The sequence below is a fragment of the Pelodiscus sinensis genome, chromosome 10, assembly GCF_049634645.1.
Source record: "Pelodiscus sinensis isolate JC-2024 chromosome 10, ASM4963464v1, whole genome shotgun sequence".
NCBI lineage: Eukaryota > Metazoa > Chordata > Testudines > Trionychidae > Pelodiscus > Pelodiscus sinensis.
The window spans coordinates 47,212,258-47,234,887 of record NC_134720.1 but is presented as its reverse complement, the minus strand read 5'-3'; the positions used below and the strand labels follow the sequence as shown (position 1 = coordinate 47,234,887).

Sequence of the window (22,630 nt, the reverse complement as noted above, 5' to 3'; positions counted from 1 at the left end):
GAGGAAACTTTGTGCTCTCCTCCTGCCCCCAGGGCAATCAAGGTTTGGGGACGGGGGAGCATGTGAAATCTCCTCCTGCCCTGCCAGGAGCATGCGGCACTTCCAAGTGCTACATGCTCCTGGCAGGGCAGAGAAAACTTTGTGTGCTTCCACCACCCTTAGGCCCTTATTGGCCTGGGGGTGGGGGAGTGGCAGGGCCTCCGCGGGCTGGATCAACCCATTTGGCTGGCTGAATCTGGCCTGTGGGTGCCCTTTTGCCCACTCCTGGCATACAAGCCACTCGTTAATCTAGTGCACTGAAAGAGGGGTTTCAGATCCCCCATTCAGCAAAAGCCTGCCAAGCGCCCCTGCTTCTAATACACACTGAACATTCCAGGAGTAGGTTGATTAAAGACCCCAATCATCCCATGAAACACCCCAGCATTCTAAGGCTGGATCCATCTCTGCCAAATGTTGGCCATAGGCTAGAGGCGGATGTCCTCAGTCACCAGAGTCCCTCAGCCAGAGATCGGACTGAGTGTGCGTCCCAATGGAGTGGGCAAGAAAACTTCAATTTTGGTAAAAATTGCGGGGAGGGAATGAACAGATCTAGTTTCCAAGGGGTTAGCACAGACACTCAAAATGATGCTGCATTGCCTGATCCAAAGGAACATTTCCATCTGGCTCATTCAGTAGAAGCCATGTAAACGAGCCTCATGTGGAGGCTGCTCTGTCCTAGAGGCCCCTTGTGCCTCTTGGTAAATGAGTGAGTAATATGGAAATGTAGCACAACCAACTGGCTAGTGTGTCCTCCACCATCCTCTACTTCTTGGATGGAATAAGAATTGCGTACAGGGGTGGGTGCTTGTGAAGCAGGAGGTGTGAATTCTGCCACTGCTATCACTAGGGAGTCCTTAGTGCTCTGGTGAACAACATAGTGACAGCCATAATGCCCTAGGACAGTGTTTCTTAAACTGTGTTCCATGGCACACCGGTGTACTGTGGAGAACAAGAGAGTTCAAAATGGCTACTCTTAAAGGGGCAGGTGACTTTTTTTTTTTTCTCAATAACTTTCTTTCCAACCTTTTTTTCCCCCCTTTTTTCTTTCTTCTCAACAAAAAATCCCTGGTGTTCCTCATTAAAAAAAAATTATTGTTTGGTGTTCCTCAGTCTTAAAAAGTTTAAGAAACACTGCCCTAAGAGGCTGTGGATTTGCTACAGCCTGAGGTGTGTGTGTTTCTTGTAGGTAAAACTGGAACTGGATAATTTGATGGAAGCGCAAGCTGGTTTCAATGACATTGGCGACAGCGTGGCTCGCGTGGAGCATCTCCTAAAGGAACAGAAACAACTGGACGAGAAAGGACAGGTTTGTACTTTATTGGACTTCGTATTTCAGTTCTTGTAGATTGCAAGTGTTAGTCCCTTGTAGAATGTGTCCATACACCACACTTAATTGTCTTGTGCTGATGCAGTTACATGAGCCCAGCCTTTCAAAATCTGGATTCAGATGTCTACTAGTCCAACCTCCTGGGGTGTTAAGATCTGGCAGTTTGATGTGGTCCATAATAAAGACGGAGGCCACTTGCAAAAAGGGCTTTTGGAATTGGGGTGGGGTTGGATCTGGGCTCTGGTTCGGGTTCATCTCTTGGAACTTGAAAGCACAGAGTGAGCAACTTTTGAAAGATTCTCCGGTTTGACATCTTTACATGTAGTTTTACCACAAGTCAGTGTTGTCTGAGCAGCTATTTCCAGCAAGGGATTCAACAACCTTTCTTCTTCAGCCCTACATCTCTGTCAGTCAGCTGTGATGATCAGTTGGTCTGTTGTCATTAGGAAACAGCAAACAAATAAATTAGTTAAATCACATCAAATTCACATGAACAGCTGCAAAAGCCCAAGATGATCTTGTGTCTGAAAAAGCATATAGCTGAGACTCAGTAGACTTAGATTTTCTTCTCCGTTCTACCATTTAAATCTAAATTAATCCAAACTGGCATAGCTTGAATCTTCTTCCTCAGTATGTAATTTATGATCATCACTTAGACACCATATATACTTAGGTAAGGTCTACACTAAAGGAGAAAGTCAAATTAGTATCTGCAACTCCAGCTACAATACTTATGTAGCTGGATTCAGCGTACTTTGATTCGAGTTTGCCCACCATCCCCACAGTGGAATTATATGGGAGCAAATGCTCCCATTGGCTTCCCTTACTCCTCACAGGAGCAAAAGTACCAGCTGCTGCCACACTCTGAGTTTGATTTAGTGGGTCTTTACTAGACCCACTAAATCAAACTCCAGAAGATCAATCGCAGCAGCATCAATCTTCCCTGGAGTGAAGATATGGCCTTACTGATGTATAACTTTGATCTCTTAAACATCACTTCTGAGCATAGCCCAGTGAGTCTAAATTGGCGTAATGTACACAGTGAAGAGGGAGAAGAAGGCATAATCACAGGTGCTGATTTCATGGGCATTCCAAGGCTGGAGTACCCATGGAAAAGAAAAAGGTGGGTGTCTGGCATCATCTGGCAGCCTCCCTAGCAATGCTTTCCCCTCCCCCAGCATCTTCTGCTCACTGGCAGCACCACCGATCAGCATCTCCCTCCCCCCAAGCACTTCCCACCCACTGCAATCAGCTGTTCTGTGGCATGCAGGAGGTGGGGGGTGGAAGATGGTGAGGCATGCTCAGGGAGGGGGTGGAGTAGTGGTGGGAAGAGGTAGGGGTGAGATGGGAAAAGACAGAGTAGAGTGGGACCTTGGGGAAGGGATGCACTGGGGGACAGGGCCTGGGGCAGCGCTATGCGGGAGCACCCCTGACACATTAGAAAGTCGGCGGGTATTTTATAAATGACCCCAACTGAGAGTCTCTTAGCCTTACTCCGGGAGTTAGCCTACAGAATCAGCTACACACCTGTAAGGCAATTAAAATAAACCTATCTCAATGTTCGTGAAGTCAGACTTCAAGGCAAGTATAAAACAATACCAGGTCTCAGTGGAAAGAATGACCCCTGCTGCCATTCTAGTCTTTAGCAGAAACTATAGAGTCACCTAGACCTGGCTTATCTTCTTGGGTGTGACGGCTTCTCGTTTCTTCATGTTAATTGCACAGGAACCTTTGGAAAAGGCCCAGTCACTAGCTCTGCATGGAGACCAACTCATCCAAAACAACCATTATGCAGTGGACTCCATCCGGCCCAAGTGTGTTGAACTCAGGCGTATCTGCGATGACTTTGCCAATGAGACCAAGAAGAAATACGATATTTTGAGAAAGTCCCTCGAGCTGCATAAGCAGTTAGACAAGGTGAGCAAGTCTTCCTGTTGGAAAGCACTGGTAAAGCACAGTGAAAAAACAATGGGTGAAAAGATCACATATCTGGGGTTAGAGAAAAGCATCTTCCTTACTTTGCCCCAATCAGCAACTATACACAGCTGGGGCAAAAGAGCTGTGGTGCCAGCCTCAGAAAGGGGAGAGGGAATGAAAATTAGGGATACATTAGCCACACCCTCTGGCCCCTATTAGCCACGTCCCCTGCCACAAGAAGTCCCACCTCTGGAGGTAGTACAGGAAGTCCCCGGGTTACATACAAGATAGGGACTGTAGGTTTGTTCTTAAGTTGAATTTGTATGTAAGTCGGAACTGGTACATATTGTAGGGGAAACTCTAGCCAAACATTTCTCCAGAGCTCAGTTTTATTCTCCCACACCTCACTTCCCTCAGGCCTTTATTCTCAAGCTGAGGTGTCTGCTGAGAAAAGCCGCTCTGCGTCTCCCTGGTCTGCTGGGGGGGGGGCTAGCTTCGCGTCTCCCTGGTCTGCTGGGGGGAAGCAGCTAGTGCGGGGTTGCCTCACCCCGTTTGTAAGTAGGGATCCGATGTAAGTCGGATCCATGTAACCCGGGGACTGCCTGTACTCCCAGGCTCAAGGTGGACACATGACCAGAGGTAAAGGGTATTGTGTGACCTCCCTCTAAGAACTCCTCCCACAGTCCTCCTACCAACAGGGATGGGTTTGGCCCCCCACAGAACCCCCCCATGCAACTATCCTGCAATTGTATTTACCCAACTTGCATTGCCTTAACTTGCGGGGAGAGGCCAGTGGAAGGGTTCCCTCCAATACTTTCCTCCCATGAGCAGAGTGAGTTTTGTCTTGTGCACCAGTATTGAGTTCATGTGGCTTGTTCGGATGTGTGCCACTGTCACACCCAAGTTATTAATAAATATCTTATAAACTTCTCCCTTTTCCCTCTGCTGCCATGTCTCCCACCCTCCCCTTGCCCCATCTGTTCCCCTGATGCCCTCTTACCCCTCACCCTCCTCTGCTGTCCTAGCCCTTCTCACTCCCCTCAGCCCTTTGGGGACCTGTCCCCTTCCCATACTCCTTGACCCTTGCATCCGCCTTTATCTTCCCCCATGTCCACTCCTCCTCTAGCCCCATGCTGATTATCTGTAGTTACCCCTCCCCATCCCCTCTCCTAACACCTCCCTCTCCCTACCTGCGCTGCCTCTCTCCTCTGTCCTTTGGTACCCATCCCTCCCTTCCATGCATCTGCCCTTCTGCTTCACTCCCACAATCCCTGCTCCTTCCTTTACCCCTGCACCTTCCCAGTGCTTTCCCCTTTCCTCACTGCCCCGGACCTCCTTGCCCTTTTTCTCCCTGATGCCCACTCCCTCACCACCCTCTACCCCAGGTCTCCTTGTGCCCTCACACATGACTTGCTCTACCCCCTGCCATCCTCTTTTCAACCCCTCTTCTCTGGGTACCCACTCCTCCCCTTCCCCCTTCTTCCCTCTTGCCCCCATTGTCCCTCCCCTTTCCTCTCCCAGCATCACCCTGTCCCCTCCCTTCTCCCACTCCCAGGGTATGTCTACACTACCACCCTAGTTCGAACTAGGGTGGTAATGTAGGCAACCGGAGTTGCAAATGAAGCCCGGGATTTGAATTTTCCGGGCTTCATTTGCATAAAGCCAGGCGCCGCCATTTTTAAATGTCCGCTAGTGCGGACTCCGTGCCGCACGGCTACACGCGGCACGGACTAGGTAGTTTCACGAGGAAAAGAGGAGTAACAGTAGTTCGGACTAGGAAGCCTAGTCCGAGCTACCCAGTCTGTGCCGCGTGTAGCCGCGCGGCACGGAGTCCGCGCTAGCGGACATTTAAAAATGGCGGCGCCCGGCTTTCAGTTGTGGCCTGCTGATATTTATATCTATAACACAGAGGGTGTGGTTGAAAGTGGGTATTAAGGGCCCAGGGCTGAGGAATGATGAGGCTCCTCAGCCCCAATTGCTTCTGATGGGAGGTGAAGGTGCTCAGCATGTCACAGGACCTGATCAGCACTGCACGGAATGGGGCTGTGACCTGGATGGGGGTGACCCCATGGCTTGGGGAGGCAAACTTCCCCAGCCCCGGCCACCAGGGCCCAGCTCCCTCCACACACATACACTGTGACCCCTGCCCAGCCTCCACACTCGCTCCAATGTGGCTGCTGGCCCCTGGCCCTATCTGCCCCAGGGTAGCACCCCCAGCCTGCCCTGACCTCAGAGCACTGGAGAGCCAATGCAGCACAGCCATGGCCTCCCCCAGCCCTGGAAAGCTGGTGGGTGACACGGCTGCAGCCTGCCCTCGCTCTGAAGGTCTGGAGAGCTGGCACAGCACTGGGGCCAAGCCGCCCACACCCTTGACCAGCAAGGCCTCCCCACCCCATAGCCGAGCCACCAACCCCAGCACTAGACAGCCAGAGTCTCCAACTTGCCTGCCTCAGCCTCTGGCATCACAACAGCAGGCTGAGGGACTGGGTCTGGGGGACTCCGTAGGCGCACAGGCGGGGCTAGGTGAGGCGGTTTGGGAAGGCTGTGCCGCCCCCTGCCTATGATCCCCACTGCCCATGGGCAGTGAATTTAGAGATTGTTTGAGGATCTGGCCTCGGGTTCAGAGCATTCGTAGACTCAAGGCTATGCCCGTTTCTGATTGATGAGGACAGCTGTGGTCAGAGGGATTGACCCAATGCTGGGTGACAGGACATCTGGATTCCCTTTCCAGCTCTTCCCCGCGTGGCTTTGGGCCCATCGCTTAACCCCTCTGAGCCCTGGGTCTCCCCTTTGTAACGGGCTTTGAGGTCTGCATGTGGAAGTTACGTGGGCAGGTGATTTATGGAGGATTAGTGCGGCGAGTTGCTCTTGGGAATGCAGACAAAGAGTTTGCCACCAGCAGCTCGAGGCTTCATCTGGAAAGAGATTCCGGAGGAAAAGCGACAAATATTCGTGCTGGGAACGTCTCCTCCTGCTCAGCTTCTACCATCCCTTAGCCAGTTACATGTGGGCATGCCGAACCCCAGAGAAGTGCCAGAACAAGAAGCTGCTGAGGCAGCATTGCACGTAGGCCTGTGTCCTGCAGCATGGGAATAACCCCTGGATAAGCACTGTGCGTGGCAAATCCAGTCTATGGCTTCATGGATGATTTGTTCAAGGTGAATGGAAACCCCTCAGGCAGCAGAGGCCACCTACTGTATCAGCTTGTTACCGTATTCGCATCAGTCACTGCTATCAAGAAAAAAAAAAGCTGTCCTCTTCACGGCTTTGTGTACAAGCTGCAGGCTGGATCTTGACAAATGCCCAGCTTTCTTAGCTCCCAGTGACTCATCATACGGGAGAGTAAGTCTGGCTGCTTCAAGCTGTTTTTCTAGGCATAGCAAGCAACACGCACAATAGAACTGCTCAGAGAGTTACAGGACGCAATCTGACGTCACAAGAAACGGTTCAATTTACCAGCCTATGAAGGTTTAACTGTTGAAGCCGTGACTTTATGATGCAAACTTTTGATACTCCACCCCTCCCCCCTTGCTTTTAAAATCAGTTTGGCTTGAAACTTGGCACACATCCAGCCTACTTTATTAGCTTCACTAGCAAGGGGCCTACAATTGCCAGGGAACTGTTTTTGCTGTTATATATACAGTAAAACTCCGATGGTCCAGCATCTGACGGTCCGGCACTCCTGATGGTCCAGCACCATCAGGAACCCGGAAGTGCTCCGGGCAGCCGGACCATTGGAGCTGCTCTGCCCCCAGCTTCCCCAATTCAGCCGCTGCTAAAACTGACCAGCGCTGAATCCGGGAAGCTGGGGGCAGAACAGCTGGAGTGCTGCCAGGTAGGTCCAGTAGCACTGCCCCTCGGGGCTGTGGGACCAACCCGGCAGCACCCCAGCTGTCCCGGATTCAGCCGCTGCTGAAATTGACCAGCGGCTGACTCCAGGAAGCCCAAGACAGAGCTGCTCTGCCCCAGCTTCCTGGAATCAGCCGCTGGTCAGTTTCAGCAGCAGCTGACTTGGGTACACCTGGGACAGAGCAGCTGGGGTGCTGCTGGGTTGGTCCAGCGTTCCTCTGCGCTGTGGGACCAACCCAGCAGCCTTTCAGCTGCTCTGCCCCAGGTGTCCTGATTCAGCTGCTGCTGAAACTGACCAGGGCTGACTCCAGGAATCCCGGGGCAGAGCAGCTCTGCCTCTGGCTTTCTGGAGTCAGCCGCTGATCAGTTTCTGCAGCGGCTGACTTGGGGACACCTGGGGCAGAGAAGCTGGGGTGCTGCTGGGTTGGTCCAGTAGCGCCGAGGAGCGGTGCTGAGGGACCAACCCGTCAGCACCCCAGCTGCTCTGCCCCAGGCATCCCCAAGAGCAGCTAGGGTGCTGCCGGGTTGGTCTCGTGGCACCAAGGGTCGGCGCTACCGGATCAACCTGGCAGCACTCCAGCTGCTCTGCTGCAGGCATCCCCGATTCAGCCGCTGCTGAAACTGACCAGCAGCGGCTGAATCGGGGACTCCTGGGGCAGAGCCGGACTATCAGAAGGGAGGGGCTATGAAGGGGTCTGGGGTAGCATCCCCCCACCCCACCCCAGACCCCTCATAGCCCCCCCTTCTGATAGTCCGGCATGTCTGATAATCCGGCACCCCCTGGCTCCTAAAGGTGTCAGATTATCGGAAGTTTACTGTATCTTGGATTCTGTATTTCCACTCCAACTCATCTGAGGAAGTGGGTTTTACCCACGAAAGCTCATGATTCTTTGTTAGTCTGTAATGTGCCACAGGACTGCTTGTTGTTTTTAAAGTTCAGACCCAGTGCAGTTTTTTTTTCCTTTTGCACATTAACTTAAGTGTTTTTGCAGGACTAGCATATTTACAGTTTCCCAGACGCTTTTTCAGCTAGCTACTCCCCCCAAAATCTAATTTTTTAATGTTGTTCTGTTTACAAAGTGGAAGGCAAGTGAATTATTTTAAAAAATAAAATAATCTGTAGATCAATCGTTTAAAACAGGTAAGGATGGAATCAGAGTTGAGTGTCCATTTATCCTCTGCCCTGCCTGTTGTGAAGGTGGGCTGCTGAAGGAACTGTCCTGAGAACCCCTCCAAAGAGGAGGCAGAGCAGAGTGGATTAATGACAGACCCTGGACTTCCTTGCTTTTGTTTAAATTCAATACAGTGAGTCGGATTCTGTGATGACATGCAATTCCATTGAAGCACAGTGCTGAGTCAGTGGGGTTACTCTGGGTCATATTTTGCCCAATCGAATTTATTATAGTTCCTTGTTGCTATTGCACACTGCATCTTGAGAACGGCTTACAGCCTTGACTCTGTATCAATATGGGCATGTTGATTGTACTTGTTGGACTTCCCTGTGGCCAGGCACTCTTGGGACCTGACCAGACCTGGATGAGGGATTTTGCTGGATCAGGGGAGGTCATTTCTGTCCCTGCCCCCTTCGTCTTCCACCAGCATCATTCTGCCCAGGCCTGGCCTGAGTGCCAGCCTACTGGCTGACCCCCCCATCTTGCCCTACCAGCTCCACCAGGCTTCCCGGTCCCGCTGTCCTGCCAGCCCCTCCGGATTCCCAGCCACCATCCTGCCACTGGGACTATCTGGTCCTGGAACATCCATGATCTGGAAGTTGCTGGACCAGAGAGTCCCAGTTTAGAGAGGTGCAACCTGTATTGAAGAGTGTTATTTCTGTTCAAAGAGTGGGCAAGAAGCAGCAGCAAATCTATAAGGGACTGAAGCCTCATACTGTACCATTGTTACAAAGTCCTAATGGCTCTGTTTGTTTTTTTTAAAGGCAAGCCAGTGGTGTGAAGCTGGAATCTACCTCTTAGCTTCTCAAGCTGTAGACAAGTGCCAGTCACAAGACGGAGCTGAAACTGCGCTGAGTGACATAGAGAAATTCCTGGGAACTTCTAAGGAACACCAGTTGTCAAACCCAAAGGAATTCTACAACCAGTTCGACATGATTCTCACCCCTGAAATAAAGGTAAAGCTTGCTGAATGTTTACTCTGCCAATTTAAACTTCCTCCAAACCAGCAGTGAATTTCAAAAAACACCCTTCACATAGTCTCTCGTGGCTTCTGTTCAGATAGAAATGTGAAAGGAGATCTAGGATAGCAAAGCAGTCACACATGTGGAAATTAATTGGGACAGTGACCTATATGCATGTGAGTAGTTTTTACTCACACAAGGAGTTCCCAAAAGCCTGTGTCAGGGATCGGGTAGAGGAGGTACTGAGTGGGAGTACAAAGCCTGACCAATGATGTTAGTTTGAGGGTTTGTCTCCACTACACTGGTGATCCATGCTGCAGCGATACATCCACCGCCGCTGATTTATCGTGTCTGCTTAGACATGATAAATCAATCTTTGAGTGCTCTCCTGTCGACACTTGTACTGCACCAGGCTGAAGAGAGTAGCCAGCGTTGACAGGAGAGCAGCCCCTGCTCACCTTATTGCACACAAGATGCCCGGCAAGCACGTTGACTTCAGCTACGCTATTTACGTAGCTGAAGTTGCGTAAATTAGATCGACAGCCGGGGTTAGTGTAGATGAGGCCTGAGCTTTGGGTGCAAAGATTCCATCCTCAAACTCTGTCCATTTGTGACTCACACCTGTTCCTCATTTCTTTCTGCAGGCCAATGCCCTAAAAGTTCTACAGAAACTAGAAGATGTGCAAGAAATGTTTGACAAGAGGCAAGCGAGTTTGAAGAAGCTGGCAGCCAAGCAGACTCGGCCGGTCCAACCTGTTGCCCCGCATCCTGAATCCTCCCCCAAACGAGCATCACCTAAAAGCACCAGACCCGCAACATTAGGTAGGCCTCAGAGAGCAGATTTTTCACACATGCTCCTGTTCCATTCTCACAGTTCTGTTCAGTCCTATAACCAAAATGAAAGCTCCTGAGTCAGATGTGGCATATTCATGTCCGTGCAGAGACAGGTCAGAGCGAATCAGGCTGTGAATCTCCCAGGAAACTTCAGACTCCCTGCCACAGGGGAAGGTTCCCTCACCCTGGACTCCATATTATACAGAGTCCTCACATGCGCCATTGTCAAGTTTATCACCATATGTGTTATTTACAACATGCTAAACACGTGCTTGTTCCGCACAACATCTCCTAGATCCAGGGGAGAAGGAGGGAGAACTCTCATCTCCCTGAGAACCTCAGCGTCTCTGGTCTTTTCCTTTCAGCCTACCCCTCTCCTCTTATCTCTCCCTGTCTTCCTTTTAACCATCCTCAGCTGATGAGCAAGTCCACCTGTTGGTTGGTTAGTCATTATCAGATACTGAATCAGTTATTTCATCACTTTAGCTCCCAAAGCAGTGAGTCAGTCTTCTGCTATTCTCACTCTGTCATGTTCTTCATTCCTGCAGTTTCTTCCTTTTAGTTAATTCCCCACCAGTCCTTCAGAGGGACTCCTCTTCATTCTTCCTTCCACATGATTACAGATGTCTACTTGATCATTAAAAACAAGTAGTCCTGTAGCACTTCAGAGACTAACAAATATATATATATATATATATATATATATATATATATATATATATATATATATATATATATAGCTTCAGAGGGGTAGCCAAGTTAGTTGGTAACAGGAAAAACTTAAAAAAAAACCCTAATAGTCTAGTAACACCGTAAAGGCTAACAATATGTGTAGATGGTATCATGAGCTTTCGTGGACAAAACCCACTTCCTCCAAGCAGAGTTGAAAAACGGGGGGATCCTCCCAATTTATAACAGAAAAAGAAGGAAGGGGGAAGTACCTGTCAATTGTAGTGCCTGTGCTAATGAGGCTAATTGAGTGACCTAGAAGTGTCCCATACTTAGGTTTTGATGTCAGATGGGTGTTGAATATAAAGAAGGCAGGTTTTATAATGGCCCATTCAGTTCAGGTCTTTGTTCAAGCCATGAGAGAGAATGTCAGATTTGCATATGAAGGCCAATTCCGCATTCTCCTTCATTGTGAGTGTGCAAATTATTCACATGCACATCTGCTTGTAAAACTGCTTAAAAATTCTTGGCTTTAAAATCTCACAATTCTAGAGTCAGACCATATAAAAGTTAAGGTTCCAGTAACAGCCGTGCTCATGTGGAGTATTTTCTTTCTACTGCTTACTCTTCTGTATAACCCTCATTTGGGGTTGACCTTAAATAGCTACATTGAGGTAAAAACTGCCTCTGCTTTGTCTCCACTAAGATTGACAGTGAGAGAGCTGACTGGAGTTAGCCATCTTGAGTTAAAAAAAAGCTCTGGTATCTTGTTTGGGTGGGGTCTTTTTGCAGTGCAAACATAGTTTCAGTCACATAAAAACAGGTTAGGTTGTATGTGGGACCCCCTCCCCCACACTTTTTAACAGAACCACAGTTTGGGCCCTGCAAAGAAGAACCTAACTGTATTTTTAAAATGAAATCTAAGTCTAAATTAAAGCTTGGTGTACACTATAGTTTGCTCAGTATAAGGCATCTTATATCAGCCTAATTGTGGCAGTGTACACACTGCATGGGTTCCCAAACTGAGGGGTATGCCTCCCGGGGGGGAGGGGGGGGTGAAGAAATTCCAGGAGGGGGGGAGGCGCGTGAGACAACCCAGCCCCCCCAACAAGTTTTGCTTCCCTGGTCAGTTCCTTTTTTATTTTTTGCTCAACAAGTTTTGCTACTATTTGGGGGGGGGGGGGGGCATGAGGGTTTCTCAAAAATCAAAAAGGGGGCGTGATGCCGAAAAGTTTGGGAACCACTGCACTACAGCCTTGCTCCTGCCAATGTAAGAGCCCTACTAACTGATGTAATAATTACACCCACATGGGCTCATGTGAGTGGAGTTAGCACAATGCAGTGCCCATTCAGACCACTGTGTTACTTACATCCACTATTGGCTGTCATTTTTGTCAATTGCAGGGCGACATGCTGGAGCGATGAAATTGACAGGAAAGTTGGGCAGTCACCAGGGCAAGCAGGGAGCTGCAGCTAGAACCTGGCTGCTCGTGGGCAGAGAGAAAGGAGGATCAAGGCAAAACTAGGAGGCAAGGTCACATCAGTATCTTAGATGCCTATACACAAATGTGAGAAGTATGGGTAATAAGCAGGAAGAACTGGAAGTGCTAATAAATAAGTACAATTATGACATTGTTGGCATCACAGAAACTTGGTGGGATAATACACATGATTGGTATGTTTGTATAAAAGGTTACAGCTTGCTCTGGAAGGACAGATGGGGGAAAAAGGGAGGAGGTGTTGCCTTGTACATTAAAAATGAACACACTTGGAGTGAGGTGGAGATGGACATAGGAGACGGAAGTGTTGAGAGTCTCTGGGTTAGGCTAAAAGGGATTAAAAACAAGGGTAATGTCATGCCAAGTGTCTACTACAGGCCGCCTACCAAGGTGGAAGAAGTGGATGAAGCTTTTTTTAAACAACTAACAATGTCATCCAAAGCCCAAGATTTGGTGGTGATGGGGAACTTCAACTATCCAGATATATGTTGGGAAAATAACACAGCGGAGCACAGACTATCCAATAAGTTCTTGGACTGCATTGGAGACAACTTTTTATTTCAGAAGGTTGAAAAAGCTATGGGGGGGGGGGGAAGCTGTTCTAGATTTGATCCTAACAAATAGGGAGGAGCTGGTTGAGAATTTGAAAGTGGAAGGCAGCTTGGGTGAACGTGATCATGAAATCATAGAGTTCACAATTCTAAGGAAGGGTAGAAGGGAGAACAGCAAAATAGAGACCATGGATTTCAGGAAGGTGGATTTTGGTAAGCTCAGAGAGCTGATAGGTAAGGTCTCATGGGAATCGAGACCGAGGGGAAAAACAACTGAGGAAAATTGGCAGTTTTTCAAAGGGACATTCTTAAGGACCCAAAAGCAAGCTATTCCGATGTGTCGGAAAGATAGAAAATACGGCAAAAGACCACATTGGCTTAACCACGAGATCTTGCATGATCTAAAAATAAAAAAGGAGTCGTCATAAAAATGGAAAGTAGGACAAATTACAAAGGCTGAATATAGGCAAACGACACAGGAATGCAGGGGCAAGATTAGAAAGGCAAAGGCACAAAATGAGCTCAAATTAGCTACAGGAATAAAGGGAAACAAGAAGACTTTTTATAAATACATTAGAAGCAAGAGGAAGAGCAAGGACAGAGCAGGCCCACTGGTCAGTGAGAAACAGTAACAGGAAACTTGGAAATGGCAGAGATGCTTAATGATTTCTTTGTTTCAATCTTCACCAAGAAGTCTGAAGGAATGCCTAACATAGTGAATGCTAGTGGGAAGCGGGCAGGCTTAGAAGATAAAATTTTAAAAGAACAAGTTAAAAATCACCTAGAAAAGTTAGATGCCTGCAAGTAGGTTAGATAAATGTCTATCAATCAGGGATGGTCTAGACAGTACTTGGTCCTGCCGTGAGGGCAGGGGACTGGACGCGATGACCTCTCGAGGTCCCTTCCAGTCCTAGTATTCTATGAATCTTACTCCCAGGTAGGTGGCGTGAGCCCCACTAGGAGCCCAGCTGCCCCCCACTCTTGGCTCCCAGCTACTGCCCAGGCTCTCCAAACTGAGGTGGGCTGTGCGTGCCCAGCTCCCTGGCTCCCTCTTGTCTGGAGGCTCCTGGCTCCCTGCTTTGTGCAGGGAGCCCAGCAGCTGCATTGAGGAGCCCGGCTCCCTGGCAGGAGCTGCTTGGACTCCAGACAGGGAGCTCCTCTCTGGGAGCTATGCTGTGGCTGGGAGTGGAGAGCTGCGAGGCAGTGGGGAGGAGCAGCCAGGCTTCTGGCAGAGAGGAACAGAGATTCTGGGGGGGTGGGGGGAAGAAAGGGAGGAGGGAGAGTGAGCCAGGAACCTTTGGCCAGTATCAGGGCTCTCCAGGAAGCATTGGGGGTCCCCAGAGGGAACTAATGGGCAGCAGCCCCGATAGTGATGGGGAGCAAGGATTTGTGCAAGGGGTGGGGGAGCTTGGGCAGCAGCTGGGCTGGGAACCAGAGGGCAGTTGGCCTCCAAGCGGGGCAAGTTCAGCCCAGCTGTGAGCCAGGAGTCTGTGGGAAGCCTAGTGGTTCCCAAACTTTTCGGCATCACTCCTTCTTTTTGATTTTTGAGAAACCTTCATGCCCCTCCCTCCCCCCCCAAAAAAAATAGCAGCAAAACTTGGAAGGGGGAATTGATGGGGGAGGGGCTGGGTCACCTCATGCCCCCCTAGAATGTCTTCATGCACCCCCCCCCCAGTTTGGGAACCCATGTCTAGCTAGAGGCCCCCACTCCCCATGGTGACTGCCCAGTTTTCTTCTCAGTTTCACAGCTCCAGCAGGGAGTTTGTGCAATTTACAAGAATGCCAATCAACAGCAGTTGTAACTAATGCAGTGACTACAACAACACTGCATCACCTCCACTCAACCCTACATAAGCCCTTCATCTCTCATGGAGGTGTAGTTATTATGTCAATCAACAGGAAGTACACACTAACATAATTGGGTTGACATATGTTACATTATGTCAACCTAACTCCATGGTGTAAACCAAGCCATAATTTTGCTCCCTTCCTATCAGCTCTTATAGTCATTTCCAGAGCTCACACAAATGTATCGCTTTATAATATTCCAGATATACAGAAAAGCAGAGAGAAATAAATCTTGGCAGGTGGTGTAAATTGCAACCCTTGAGAGAGTCTTGAGCCATTGTTCACGAGGGCCCGTCTGACGCCATTGGTTCTTTACAAGAAAGCCTAACCAAAATGTGGCTCTGTGAATGTCAGTGCCATAACTAGCTAATTTTGTGCCTAAGGCAAGAATATAAAATTGCGCCCCCTCATGTGTATATATTCATAGTAGTTATTTCGTAGAAAAAGGGAAAATACATAAATAACATCAATAATAACAACACAATGTTTATTTATTATAGTTATGAGACAGCATAAACAATCAATTAAGGCAGCACGTGGCGCGGTTGACACATTGCCCAGCCTCCCATGCTGTTCAGAAGCAGCTGATGCACTGGGTGGCCACCAGGTCTGGTGACTGTTGGATTGCAGCGCGGCAACATGCAGCCTGACATGTAAACTGCAGGCCGGCCGATGCTAATGGGAGGCGGAGGGAAGCGGCGTGGTCTTAAAATAAGTAGCTGTCTTAAAATAATTAGTTTTCGATATTATTTTTCTGCATCCCCTGAGCTATGTGTCTGAGGCAAGTGCCTCATTCGCTTTGCCCTTGTTACAGCCCTGGTGAATGTTACATGTGAGCTCAAAGTCCAACAGATCAGACAATAACATACGTATACTATTGAAACCTGTGCAGGTGGTTGCAAATGATCTAAAACTGTGATATACTAGGGAGATGTGCAGTGGTCACTGGAGATGTGTAGTCACCCTCTGACCTGCCTCATACCAGAGCAGGGTCGTACTATTGAGGCTCACACACTGCAGCAGTCAGATCCAGTTAAATACATAGATTGCAATATACAGTGTGTATTAATAATTAGCTTATTAAGGATATTTCTACAGATAACCGAGACAGGTCAAACCAAAGACTGATAGTCTATGATTTATTGGTAGAGCAAATAATGAATACTGATGCTTAGTCTCTGAATAGTATTGACCCAGGGTGTGTGCCATAAATATAAAACTTACTCATATATTTGGCTTTGTGCAGTGTTCCCTGGGTCTGGAGAAGGAAATACCACAGTTAAACTACCATGACCAGAAAGGGTCAATCTAGTTTTGAAAAAGGCGCCTTCTGGTATCTTGTCCAATAGGTGCTCCATGCATACAAGGCCAATCATTGGATTTCTGAACTGACTTCTGTCTCAGACTCACAAAACACCTCATCAGCATTGCCACATCTCTGTTAGGTATCATTGACTACTTTTAGCACAGCGAAATTAAATGACTAACTCAAGTTTACACAGGGAGCCTGTGGTAGGACTGAGAATAGAACAGAGACATTCTGACATTTGAGCCTTAGTTTGCCACCACATTGCCTTGAAAACAAAGTCAAAAGAATGGCCCATTTAACCCACTAACCTGTCTTTGGACCAGGTCTACTGCCATATACTTCAGAGGTAAAGAAAGAGAACAGGGCAAATCAAACGAGCTATCTCCTGCTGTCAGCTCCCAGCTTCTGGAGGTTTAGAGACATCCAGAGAATGAGATTGTGTCCCTGACCGTCTTGGCTAATAGCCATTGACAAATCTATTCTCCAACAATTTCTCGAATTATTTTTTGAACCCAGTTATAATTTTGGTCTTTACAACATCCCCTGGCAAGGAGTTCCAGAGGTTGACTGTGCATTGTGTGAAGAAATACTTCCTCGAGTTTGTTTTAATCCTGCAGCCTATGTTGTTGTTGATCCTTCTCAAACAATTCTAATAGATTAGTGATTCACGCTTTCACTTTACAAAAGCTGGGTTGACTCTTCACTTGCAAAATAGGGCCAGCTGTGTGTTTGATAATTCTTCTTTTTTACTGTAGTTTCATCCAGTTTGCCAAGTACTGAAGTTAGGCTTAGTGGCCTGCACTTGCCAGGATAACCTTTAGAGAACTTAAAAAAAAAAAGTATTAAATTTTTTTGAGAACAGCCATACTGGGTCAGACCAACAGTCCATCTAGCCTAGATCCTGTCTGCTGATAGTGGCCAATACCAGATGCCCCAGAGGGAGGAAACACAACAAGTAATCCTCATGTGATCCCTCTCCTGTCACCCATTTCCAGACAAATAGAGGCTAAGGACACCATTGATGGACTTAACCTCCATGAATTTATCTAGCTCTTTTTTGAACCCTGTTAAAGTCCTGATCTTCACAACATCCTATGGCAAGGAGTTCCACAGGTTGACTGTGTGCTGCATTAAGAAAAATTTCCTTTTGTTTGTTTTAAACCTGCTGCCTATTAATTTCATTTGATGACCCCTAGTTCTTATATTGTGGGAATAAGTAAACAACTTTTCCTTATTCACTTTTTCCATACCAGTCATGACTTTATAGACCCCCTTAGTCTCCTCTTTTCTAAGCTGAAAAGTCCAAGTCTTTTTAATCTCTCTTCATATGGGACCTGTTCCTAACCCCTAATCATCTTTGTTGCCCTTTTCTGAACCTTTTCCAATGCCAATATATATATTTTTTAGATGAGGCGACCACATCTGCACACAGTATTCAAGATGTGGGTGTACCATGGTTTTATATAGAGGCAATAAGATGTTCTCTGTCTTATTCTCCATCCCTTTTAATGATTCCTAACATTCTAATTGCTTTTTTGACTGAGTGGATATTTTCAAGAGAGCTATCCACAATGATTCCAAGATCTCTCTCTTGAGTAGTTGTAGCCAAATTAGTCCCCGTCATATTGTATGTATAGTTGGGATTATTTTTTCCCAATGTGCATTACTTTACATTTATCAACATTAATTTTCATGTGTCATTTTGTTGCCCAATCACTTAGTTTGGTGAGATCTTTTTGAAGCTCTTTTTTGTCTTCTCTTGGGTTTTCCTACAAATTAAGAGGTTTCAATGCTACCAAAGATAGTAGCTCGCACTGTTTCTTTAAGCAGCATTATAATAATATATATCTATAGCTGACCATTTTGCTCCGAATTATGGTCCAGGAATCTGATCTGTGCATCAGAGGGGTAGCTATGTTAGTCTGCATCCACAAAAACAACAAGGAGTCTTGAGCACCTTAAATACTTAGGGTATATCTACACTACAGTGTTATTTTGAAATATCTAATTTCAAAATAGTTAATTCGAAATAGCTTATTTCTAAATAACGTGTCTATACACAAAATGCATTTTGAAATAGCATTTTTCTATTTTGAAATAGTGCATCCGCACTGAGTAGATGTTGAATCGCATTTAAGGCTGGTTAGAACCAGTTCCGGCAGAGCATCAGGTCAGAAGTGACCTTATGGTCAGGGCGGCCAGCAGGGCACCCTGGGAAGGGCTGGAGGCTCCCTATTTCAAAATAAGCGTCTACATAGTGCTTATTTCAAAATAGCAGTTTCGAAATTGGCGCTATTCGTCGTGGAAGGAGGTTTACCAATTTTGAAATAAGCCCTCCGCTATTTGAATTGATTTCAAAATAACGGAATGGCTGTGTAGGAAAGTTTTCAAAATAACGGCTGTTAATTCGAAATACCTTAGCTATGTAGACATACCCTATCAGATTTACTGGGCGTAAGCTTTCATGGGCAAAAACCCAGTTAGATGAATCTCTGACGAAGTGGGGTTTTGCCCATGAACGCTTAAGCCCAAGTAAATCTGTTAGTCTTTAAGGTGCCACAGGGCTCCTCCAGGGCCTGCTCACAACATTTTGGCACCTGAGGTGGGGAGCTCAAATGACGCCCCCATCCCCGCTCGCATGGGCCAAAACTTTGAAAGGTCTCAATTCTGCCTTCTTCCTGTTCTACTCCTCTCATGGTACTGCTCTGCTACCTACATATGCACCAGCAGTAGACACAATTTTCTACACTCTGGGTCCTAGTGCTCCCCTTCCCACAGTCTGGCACCTGAGGCCGCCTCAGTTTACCTCATGATAGGGCCAGCCCTGGACTCCTCATTGTTTCAGTCTGATCTATGAGGGCAGACCCATGCATCCCTGTGAAGTCCAACTGAAGTCAGTGAGGTTCCACATGGGATCACATTGCAGGGTCGGGGTATGTATACCAGACAGGTTTATGAGCACCAATTGCAGAAGAAAGAAGATAGGCTACCTGTCCTGGTTATGGCAGGTTCTGTAACTCACCTGTTTGAAGCAACTGAATCTTCCTCAAAGCAAACTATGTCAACAGAAAGTTGCTGCATTCAGAGATATTTTCTATGAAAATAAGGGAGCAGATGAATACATAAGATGTGGTTACCAGCTGCTGGAGGCCAGAGAGTAAGGCTTGTATTCTACAGATTGTGTATCTAGACTGCATAGACTGACTCTCCTGTGCAAGAAAAAAAAATATCCAGAGATTTTTTTGCACCTGCCCAACTCTCTGGAAAGACAGTCCCTATTTCCAGAGCAAAATGCTGACCATGTTCCTCACTCTGGTCCTCCAGGGAAAGGGAAAAAAGGTGAAATATACCCAGTGCAGAATGCTCAAAGAAAGGCCATAAGTGATGGTGCTGAGGATCATACATGAAATGCTCCTGTGAATTCTATGGTGACATTCCACACACACACCCTCCAACACACACACACACACACACACCCTGGTAAAAATAAATTCTTCTGTGTCATGTGTGAGGGAAGGGCAGAAACTTGAGTCACCCTCTCCTGCATGCCAGTGCAAGGGGCATGGCCAGGCAAATGGGGTGTGGCCTACACCTAGCTGATCCCCAGCTGTCATAATAGCTGCTGTTGACAGAAGGCATAACTTAGGGCAGCCTTCAGCAGAGGGTTGAGCATGGATAGGTGGCTCACAAGTGGCTTTCTCTAACCCTTTCCATACATGGGCAAGTGTTTGTCTGCTGGATTGCATAATCATGTTGCGAGGAAAGAGAAAATTAATAGTCTCTTTCTGTGCTCCAGTTCTCTCAATTTCTGAGACTCCAATGGGTTGGCTAAATTTTTGCTTCCTGCTTTTTGGTGGTTGATGGAATTCCTGTAAATAGAGGGCCAGATCCTTAGCTGATGTAAATTGACATAGGGCTAATGTGGTCAATCTGGCACACCACTTATAAACTATGTAGCTTGAACCTCTCTAGACCAGCTTCCTCGGGATCTGACCAGTGCTGAACTAGGGGAGGTCATACTGTCTAACAGCATTACCAACACTTCCACTGCTTACTGGGCTCTTAGAAGACATTTAGGGGTAAATTAGAGCCAAATAACAGCACAGAACACTCAGAATAGGACTAGTGGCTATAAACAAACTTTATGGAACCAAGGGAAACTTGGCCACACTCGTGATAAGTGGATATCTGGCTAACTAAAATCATGCCAGACCATGGATGTTACCTTTCTAGAGAGTGCCAGACTAGAGAGGTTCAACCTCCACTAAGCTATGAAATATTACAAGTAGAGCTGTTGGCATCATGCATAGTAAATATTGCCTGGCTCTTTCCTTATAAGACCCTGTTTTGAGTTTATAATGCTACTAAATATTTTAGCTGAAGTTATCCCTACAGGGTGTCTGCCTCATGCTGAATTATGGAAAGTTTCAGCAAAACTGATTGGCCATTTCCCGAAGGAGATTAGGGAAAGTCATTGATTTGCCCAGATTAAAAAAATTCTCACAGCCCTTTAGTCCAGAAACTCAGACTTTGGCTCAAGGGCTTGAAATTAGGCAGGAGGCTTGTCCGGCATTAGGGAAGTGCTCTTTGCTCTTCTCATTTAAAACAAAATGCCTGCATTTGTCTACAAGTTCTAAAACTTTGAAAAAATTGTTTACACACGTTCAGCAAAGACTTGGCAGAAGTCTCCTAAAATGGTATCCCTTTATGCCAGTGAGTGTCACAGATATATGCTAAGTGCATGTGTCTTCCTTCTCCAGTGAATCATAGAGAGGATGACAACCTACTATTCCTATCAGTTGTCCTGCAATTTGAGCTAACAAAGTATGCATAATTAATCTAAATGTTCCAACCCTGCCAATGTCCCCTGTGGATGTAAATGTGATTCCACATTTTTTTTTTTTAACTGTGAGCTTGGAATAAAAAGCCTCGGGGGAAGCCGGCAGCGGGGCAGCCCAGACGCGCCACGACTGCCCCGCTGCCCGAGCGCCTCCGCAGCTTTGCAAAGCCTCGGGGGAAGCCGGCAGCGGGGCAGCCCAGATGCGCCGCAGCTGTCCCTCTGCCGGCGTCCTCAGAGGCTTTGCTCCCCGTCTCCCGGGTCTGCTGGTCTCCAGCAGACCAGGGAGACGGGGAGCAAAGCCGCGGAGGACCCGGGCGGCGGGACCGCGGTGCGTCTCGGTCCGCCGCCCGCGTCTTCCTGGTCTGCTGGGGGGGGGGGGGGCGCAGCTAGTATGCCCCCCCCCCCCCAGCAGACTAGGCTTTTCTCCGGATGCCTGTGGCAGAGCAGCTGGGGCGCTGCCGGTTGGTCCCGCAGCGCCGCTGTGGGCGCTACTGGACCAACCCGGCAGCACCCCAGCTGCTCTGCCCCAGGCGTCCCCAAGTCAGCCGCTGCAGAAACTGACCAGTGGCTGACTACAGGAAGCCCGAGGCAGAGTTGCTCTGCCCCAGGCTTCCTGGAATCAGCCGCTGATCAGTTTCAGCAGCAGCTGACTTGGGGACGCTTGGGGTTCTTAAGTTGATTCTGTATGTCAGTCAGAACTGGCGGTCAGTTTCAGCAGCGGCTGAATCTGGACGCCAGTTCCGACTTACATACGGATTCAACTTAAGAACAAACCTACAGTCCCTATCTTATACGTAACCCGGGGACTGCCTGTAGTTATTTCAAAATAGCGGTAGTATAGATGTGCCCCTGCTACTATTTCAAAATAACTACGCCCCAGAATCATTCAAAGTAATGACTCCCCAATGCTTCCTGGGGGGCCTAAGTCAAATTTGTGCGTCTACATTAAGGGTACAGCTACACAACAGGGCTAAAGTTGGAATAAGCTATGCAACGCAATTGACATAGCTGAAGTTGAAATAGCTTAACTCAGCTTTTGGTGCTGCCTACACAGCAGGAAATCGAAGGAAGAACACTCTTCCTTCAACTTCCCTTAGTCCTCGTAAAATAAATGTTACCATGAGTCAAAGTAAGAAGTCCTCCAGCTCGACATTATTTCGAAATAAAAGCTTGTAGTGGAGACGCACTCTTTGTTATTTCGGAATAATGTCAGTTATTCTGAAATAACGCTGCTGTGTAGACATACCCCAAGAGTGCCTGCCTTGGACTAATGTTGAGGCTTCCCTGTAGAGTGGACACTTGATTTCAAAATAGTATTTCGGGAATTATTATTACAAAATAAGTTATTTCAAAATAATTTCCTAGTGTAGACATGCCTTAAGGTGCCACAGGACTCCTCGTTGTTTTTGCAGATGCAGACTAACACAGCTCCCCTTGAGACTTTTAGCCATAGGAGAGACAGTTCAATTACTCCTGATGATTTGCCTGGAGCAACAATTGGCAGCTTTGCTCACTGTGAGCGAAACTAAAGAAGCTTAACACAGTGGAGTCTCCTCTCAAATTGTGGTCTCCAAACACTGAGCATTAGGTATTTCCATTCCACTAATGACTTTTATTCCAAGCTCACAGTTAAAAAAAAAAAAAAGTTTATATTCTGACTGGCAGAGCATCTGTGGCAGCATCCATTATTCACTAGTGCATAGATATTTTGAGTGCAAAAGAAAACAAATCTTACTGCTATGTACCGAAATCCTGTGAAAGTATTCGTGTAGTTTGGGATCAGTTCTACTGTACCCAATTGGACAAGATTCTTG

General features: G+C 47.5%; 1 protein-coding gene across 6 annotated transcripts in view; it reads left to right on the top strand.

The window, feature by feature from the left end:
- Positions 1–22,630, top strand: part of MCF2L2 (MCF.2 cell line derived transforming sequence-like 2) — a 316,634-nt gene that overhangs the window by 128,962 nt on the left and 165,042 nt on the right. For all 6 annotated transcript variants that reach the window (XM_075938056.1, XM_075938058.1, XM_075938055.1 and 3 more), the window contains exons 10-13: positions 1,226–1,345; positions 3,092–3,283; positions 9,069–9,260; positions 9,911–10,088. In XM_075938056.1, coding sequence (XP_075794171.1) covers positions 1,226–1,345; positions 3,092–3,283; positions 9,069–9,260; positions 9,911–10,088 — 682 coding nt within the window. The remainder of the gene's footprint in view (positions 1–1,225; positions 1,346–3,091; positions 3,284–9,068; positions 9,261–9,910; positions 10,089–22,630) is intronic.